Source organism: Scyliorhinus torazame, chromosome 9 (genome assembly GCF_047496885.1).
Source record: "Scyliorhinus torazame isolate Kashiwa2021f chromosome 9, sScyTor2.1, whole genome shotgun sequence".
NCBI lineage: Eukaryota > Metazoa > Chordata > Chondrichthyes > Carcharhiniformes > Scyliorhinidae > Scyliorhinus > Scyliorhinus torazame.
In genome coordinates, this window is record NC_092715.1 from 91,132,625 (window position 1) to 91,140,273 (window position 7,649).

At 49.7% G+C, this 7,649-nt stretch overlaps 1 protein-coding gene across 3 annotated transcripts in view; it reads right to left on the reverse strand.

Annotated features, from left to right (window-relative positions):
* LOC140430004 (ATP-dependent clpX-like chaperone, mitochondrial) overlaps positions 1–402 on the reverse strand; it is a 123,755-nt gene extending 123,353 nt beyond the window's left edge. For all 3 annotated transcript variants that reach the window (XM_072517575.1, XM_072517576.1, XM_072517574.1), the window contains exon 1: positions 309–402. In XM_072517575.1, coding sequence (XP_072373676.1) covers positions 309–345 — 37 coding nt within the window. In that variant the 5' untranslated portion in view covers positions 346–402. The remainder of the gene's footprint in view (positions 1–308) is intronic.
* Positions 403–7,649: the final 7,247 nt, after the last annotated feature.

Here is a 7,649-nt window from a genome sequence, read left to right on the forward strand (position 1 = left end):
TGGGGCGAATGACCTCCTTCTGTACTGTAACCATTCTCGGATTCTAGTGCTGAGGATGTTTTCATGCTACACAAATGATTGTGGCCTTACATCCACCCTTACATCTCCTGCAATACTCCCTCGTTCATCGTAAATACCAGCGGTGAAAGGTAACAGGGATTGTTTACATTACAACAACCATAAAGTATGAAATATCAGCTCTGCATGCAGCTTATCAGTCAGTATCAATAATATCACTTTGCTATTCCGCTAAATTAAAACGCACATGTCCGACATAAAAAAGGAATTTGAATTGAATTCTAAACTACCTTTGGCTCCAACTGCAATGATTCCAAACATCATCATCTGCTGCCAGATTCTTGCTACCTTTGATGTTGTGACGGAGCTTTTAACGCCATGGGCTTATCCATAGACAGCAGGGAAGAAAAGAAAGACTCAACGGAAATTGAGTATAAAATACGTTTTCACCGGCGTGGTTGTCAACGTAAACAAACGAATATCCCCCCATCCTATGGCACATGTTGCGTCAGCTCATTGAAAACACACATCTATATACATGATCACAAATACAAATGTTTAAAATGCGCAACTCCCTCCCAAAGTAGGAATACATACCCAAGTCCTGAGACCGAATCGCGCATTCTTTCTTACGGAATTTTATTCTGCTTGATTCCTTTTAATTTCAAGTTGAAGTATGATAATACAATGATTAGATGAGCTGTTTGACTGCGCCCAGCCGACTCCTGTTCTTAATGTGACTGATTCTGAGCACAAATGAATGGCAGGCTAATCTGAAAGTGGCAGATACTGTTCGTAAAGTTTAATAAGGACAGTGTATTGTTAGAATTAAACAGGTAGATTGAAAAGCAAATTAACCAATTTGTGCAACTATTCGCAATGATTAAATATGCTTGAAAGGGCTTTATTTGTTTCCACTCAGAATCACGAATGCAATATGAAGTTTAAATTTAGCTACAATAGTCCCAGATGACGAACCATAGGCTGTTTTCCCCTTTGAGAGGAAGAGCTGACTGGCGGTGATTTAACCTGAGGATCACCACACCTCAGACAAGGGAAGGGGCAAGGTTGAGAAGGCGGAGCTTTTATGAATAACCTCAGCCCTACAGAAATTGAACCCATGCTGCTTTTTTTAACTAAATTTAGAGTACCCAATTCTTTTTTTCCTAGTTAAGGGGCATATTACCCTGGCCAATTCACCCACCCAGCACATCTTTTTGGGTTGTGGGTGAGACCCACGATGACACAGGGAGAATGTGCAAACTCCACACGGACAGTAACCTGGGGCCTGGATTGAACCTGGGTCTTCTGTGCTGTGAGGCAGTAGTGCTAACCACTGTGTCTTCATGCTGCCCTTAACCTATGTTGTTGGCCTCGCTCTATTTCACAAACCAGCTGTCCACCCAACTGAGCTAAACCAGCCCCTAAACATATAGGAACTGTATGCTCCACTCCATATGTAATGCAATACTTTTCAGAGGGTATACAGTAATTATTGATAACTGTGAGTGTTCATACCTCTATGCATTAAAAAAAAGGTCTATGGGTGTTCAGTGTCTGATGTCTAAAGGTCAGCTTGTCCTTCATCGCTGCAACCATGATGTGCAGGCTGACTGATTTCCCAATGCCAGTGTCACACTTGTTGTCACGTGGGCCATCAGATAGTCAGACGTTTTCGAAAATGTGGCACATCCACTTTGTAATTTTCATCTTGAATAGTTTTCCCTCTCGACTACCTTTTAATGACCAACTGGTGATGGGGCATTTGAACCAATATTGCCTTTGCTCCCGTTGGGATTGATTTACAATGGAATGTTTTTTATTTACAAGTTAATTTATTGCATGTTTAATCCGCAGGGGCAGTGTAAAAACTCAGAAACACTGATGGGCTTTTTAAAGATCTGTTTGTATCCTTGCAATTTAAAATTTTGGGGGGGATGATGCACAAAACTAGCAATTCTCAGTTTATTGCTTAACCCTGATTGCTCGACTTCCGGTTGCGGCGATGACCAGCTAAGCCGCACGTTTCGGCGGCTCCAGCTCCAACGGACCTTCGGGCTCTTTTAAGAGCCCCAACGGGAAATTTTTGGGCGACGAAACCCGGTGTGGGGTGAGTGAATAGGGAGTCCCCCCCCCCCAACGAAAGAGGAAAATATCAGCGGCGGCAGCTGCAGCGCGAGGAATCTTCGACGAAAGGGACAGAAAGGGAGAAGACACAAGATGGCGGCGGAGAAAGCCCAGGCGACATGGGGGCCCGAGCAAGACGAATTCCTGAGACGGTGTGTGGAGCTACTAAAGAGGGAGTTGCTGACCCCGATGCTACAGGCAATTGAGGGGCTCAAGGAGGCACAAAGGACCCAGGAGACAGAGCTCCGCGTGGTGGAGCAGAAGGTGACGGATAATGAGGACGAGATCCTGGGCCTGGCGGTCAAAACACAGATGCACGAGGCACTCCATAAAAAGTGCATTGAAAGGATTGAGGCCCTAGAAAACAGAGCGCGAAGGAAGAACCTTCGGATACTGGGTCTCCCTGAGGGAGTGGAAGGAGCGGACTGTGGAGCTTATGTAAGTACGATGCTAAGCTCATTGATGGGAGCTGAGGCCCCTACGGGCCCCTTGGAGGTGGAGTGGGCACATCGGATCCCGGCGAGAAGACCAAAAGCGGGAGAACCACCCAGGGCGACAATCGTGCGATTTCACCACCTTAAAGATAGAGAAGAGGTCCTGAGATGGGCTAAAAAGGTGCGGAGTAGCAGATGGGAGAATGCAGTGGTACGGGTGTACCAGGATTGGAGTGCGGAGGTGGCGAGAAGGAGGGCGAGTTTTAACCGAGCCAAGGAGGTGTTACACAAAAAGAAGGTGAAGTTCGGGATGCTGCAGCCGGCACGACTATGGGTTACGTACCAGGAGAGACACCATTATTTTGATACGGCGGAAGAAGCATGGACCTTTATTAAAGAGGAGAAATTGGATCGGAACTGAGGGACTGATACTGTAGGGAATGTTATTGTTATTGTTATGGTTGATGTAAATAGAGAAGTAAATTGGGATGGGGTGAGACACTAGGAAATGTGGGCGCCGGTGAGGGGGGAAAGAAGGGACATAGGCGGAGAATGAGGAATGGGAGGGGGAGAGGAAAGGGAGCTGCGCCACAAGAGGCGGGTCAGATAAAGGGATGTTCCCGCGCCAGAAAGAGTATGGCGGGAAGACAGGCGCAAGGCGGATGGGAGTTCCCCACACGGGGGGGGGTCAAGGAGTGAGGAGTAGCCGGGGTCAGTTGAAGTCAGCTGACTTGCGGAAGTAATATGAGGGGAGCAATCACGCTAGAAAGGGATCTAGCGGCGGGGGGGGGGGGACAACTGGGTTGCTGCTGCGGAAATCAAAAAGGAAATGGCTAAAGAGTGGGTGGACGGGGATGGAATGCGACGCCTGGGGAGCGAGTGGGAGCGCAGAGGCGGGATATGGGACTGGCCTAGAGAAGGTGATGGCTAGTCGACACGGGAGGGGGGCAGGTAGCCCCCTAGTGAGGCTGATCACATGGAATGTGAGAGGCCTGAATGGACCGATTAAAAGGGCCCGAGTGCTCGCGCACTTGAAAGGATCGAGGGCAGACGGCTATGCTCCAAGAGACGCACCTGAAGGTGGCGGACCAAGTTAGGTTAAGGAAAGGATGGGTGGGACAGGTGTCCCACTCAGGACTAGATGCAAAGAATAGAGGGGTGGCCATATTGGTGGGGAAACGGGTAGCATTTGAAGCAAAGAACATCGTAGCAGATAGCGGAGGTAGATATGTAATGGTGAGTGGCAGGCTGGAGGGAATGGAGGTCGTGTTGGTTAATGTATATGCCCCGAATTGGGACGATGCGGGATTTATGAGACGGATGTTGGGTCGTATACCGGACCTGGAGGTAGGAAACTTGATATTGGGAGGGGACTTCAATACCGTGCTGGACCCAGGGTTAGATAGATCCAGATCAAAGACCGGAAGAAGGCCGGCAGCGGCCAAGGTGCTCAAGGGGTTTATGGACCAAATGGGGGGAGTGGATCCATGGCGATTTCTTAGACCGAGGGCCAGGGAGTTCTCCTTCTTCTCCCATGTCCATAAAGTGTACTCCCGGATAGATTTTTTTGTTCTGGGAAGGTCGTTGATCTCAAGGGTGGAAGAAGCTGAGTATTCAGCCATAGCGGTTTCGGACCATGCCCCACACTGGGTGGACCTGGAACTAGGAGAGGAAAGGGAGCAGAGAGCACTCTGGCGATTAGATGTGGGATTGATGGCGGATGAGGGAGTGTGTGGAAGAGTGCGGGTGTGTATTGAGAGGTACCTGGAGGCCAATGACGATGGGGAGGTCCGTGTTGGAGTGGTATGGGAAGCACTAAAAGCGGTGGTCAGAGGAGAGCTGATCTCCATTGGGGCCCACAAAAGAAAAACAGAGGCCAAGGAAAGGGAAAGATTACTGGGGGAGATTTTAAGGGTGGACAGGAAATTTGCAGAGACCCCGGAGGAGGAACTGTACAGGGAGAGGAGACGACTCCAGACGGAGTTTGACCTCTTGACCACCAGAAAGGCGGAGGTGCTGTGGAGGAAGGCACAGGGGAGGAGGTATGAATATGGGGAAAAGGCTAGTCGCCTGCTGGCTCATCAGTTGCGAAAGAGGACAGCGGCGAGGGAGATAGGGGGAATTAAGAGACGAAAAGGGAGCCACGGTGCGAAGAGCAGGGAAGATAAACAAGGTGTTCAAGACCTTTTATGAGGGACTGTATACGTCCCAACCCCCAGAGGGAGAAGAGGGGATGCGGCAGTTCCTGGATCAATTGAGGTTCCCGAGGGTGGAGGAGCAGGAGGTGGAAGGCCTGGGGGCATCGATTGGGGTGGACGAGGTTATTAAGGGGCTGGGGAACATGCAAGCAGGGAAGGCTCCGGGACCAGACGGGTTCCCGGTGGAATTTTACAGAAAATACGTGGACTTGTTGGCCCCGTTGTTGGTGAGGACGTTCAATGAGGCCAGGGAAGGAGGGACTTTACCCCCGACAATGTCGGAGGCGACGATATCGCTAATTCTGAAGAGGGATAAAGATCCGTTGCAGTGCGGGTCCTATAGACCTATTTCATTATTGAATGTGGACGCCAAATTGCTGGCAAAGGTACTGGCATCGAGGATAGAGGACTGTGTCCCGGGGGTGGTGCACGAAGACCAGACAGGGTTCGTAAAGGGGAGACAACTGAATGTCAACGTGCGACGACTATTAGGGGTGATAATGATGCCCCCAGTGGAGGGGGAGACAGAGATAGTGGCGGCAATAGATGCAGAGAAAGCATTTGATAGGGTGTAGTGGGAGTACTTATGGGAGGTGTTAAGGAGGTTTGGGTTCGGGAACGGGTTTATTAGCTGGGTCAAACTTCTTTATGGGGCCCCGACGGCAAGTGTAGTCATGGGTCGGCAAAGATCGGAGTATTTCCGACTATATAGGGGAACAAGACAGGGATGCCCGCTATCTCCACTGTTGTTCGCGTTGGCAATTGAACCTCTGGCCATGGCGTTGAGAGACTCCAGGAAATGGAGAGGGGTGATTAGAGGGGGAGAAGAACACCGAGTCTCGCTATACGCGGATGACCTACTGTTGTATGTGTCGGACCCAGCGGGGGGGATGATTGAGGTCATGCAGATATTGAGGGAGTTCGGAGATTTCTCCGGATATAGGCTTAACATGGGGAAGAGTGAACTATTCGTGATACACCCAGGGGACCAGAGTAGAGAGATAGAAGGCCTGCCTCTAAGGAAAGTGGAAAGAAACTTCCGATACCTGGGGATTCAGATCGCTAGGAGCTGGGGAACCTTACACAGACTTAATCTGACACGATTGGTAGAACAAATGGAGGAGGACTTCAAGAGGTGGGACATGCAGCCTCTGTCGTTGGCGGGCAGAGTGCAGGCAATTAAGATGATGGTCCTCCCGAGGTTCTTATTTGTATTTCAATGTCTCCCTATACTAATCACTAAGACCTTTTTTTAAAAAATAGACAGGAGCATCACGAGCTTCGTGTGGGCAGGGAAAGTCCAGAGGGTAAGGAGGGGGTTCTTACAACGTAGCAGGGACAGAGGAGGATTGGCGCTACCGAATTTGGGCGACTACTATTGGGCCGCCAATGTGGCGATGATTCGTAAATGGATGATGGAGGGAGAGGGAGCGGCGTGGAAAAGACTGGAGGGAAAGTCCTGTAAAGGGACGAGCTTAGAGGCACTGGTGACGGCGCCGCTACCGCTCTCACCAAAAAAGTTTACCACGAACCCGGTGGTGGCAGAAACATTGAATATTTGGGGACAATGGAGGCGACAGAGAGGTGTGCGGGGAGCCCTGGTGGGGTCCCCAATCAGGAACAACCATAGGTTTGCCCCAGGAAGAATGGATGGAGGATTTCAGAGCTGGCACCAGTTGGGAATTAGGAGGGTGGGAGATTTATTTATAGATGGGACGTTTGCGAGCTTGGGAGCATTGGAGGAAAAGTATAAGTTGCCCCGGGGAAATTTCCTTAGATATATGCAGGTGAGGGCGTTCACAAGACAACAGGTGAGGGAATTTCCGCTGCTCCCGGCACAGGGGATTCAGGACAGAGTGCTTTCGGGGGTGTGGGTCGGAGAGGGCAAGGTGTCAGAGATATACCGAGAGATGAGGGAAGAGGGGGAGGAGTTGGTGGGCGAATTAAAAGGAAAGTGGGAAGAAGAGCTAGGGGAGGAGATAGAGGAGGGTATGTGGGCTGATGCCCTAAGCAGGGTAAATTCCTCTTCCTCGTGCGTCAGGCTTAGCCTGATTCAATTCAAGGTGCTACATAGAGCACACATAACGGGAGAAAGACAGAGCAGGTTCTTCGGAGTGGAGGACAAGTGTGGGAGGTGCGGCGGAAGCCTGGCAAACCACGCACATATGTTTTGGTCGTGCCCGGCACTGGAGGGGTATTGGAAGGGAGTGACGGGAGTGATTTCCAAGGTGGTGAAGGCCCGGGTCAAACCAGGCTGGGGGCTAGCTTTATTTGGAGTTGCGGATGAGCCGGGAGTGCAGGAGGCGAAAGAGGCCGATGTTGTGGCCTTTGCATCCCTAGTAGCCCGGCGTAGAATTCTACTCATGTGGAAGGAGGCGAAACCCCCCGGACTGGAGGCCTGGGTAAACGATATGGCGGGGTTCATAAAACTGGAGCAGATAAAGTTTGCGCTGAGAGGATCGGCTCAAGGGTTCACCAGGCGGTGGCAACCATTCCTCGACTACCTAGGGGAACATTAGAGGGAAGACAGATGACCAGCAGCAGCAACCCGGGGGGGGAGGGGGGGGGTGGAAAGTTTTAGTTTATGTTAAATTATTAGATTACCATGTTGATTAGTCATTTGTTTATTGTTAAATTTTCTTTACTGTTATGTTTGATTTGTAAAGGGAAAAAATTGTGATCGAAAATTTTTTCAATAAAATGTATTTTTTTTTAAAAACCCTGATTGCTCGAAGACAGCGTGGGCATTTCCTTTGAACAGTTGCAGATCCCAGCTTGGTGATAGGGCAGTCAATGTACTTAGAATGCATTTTCAATAAATAGAATATAATTTTTCCCGTTATTAAAATTCTTAATGTCCAAAATAAAGTAT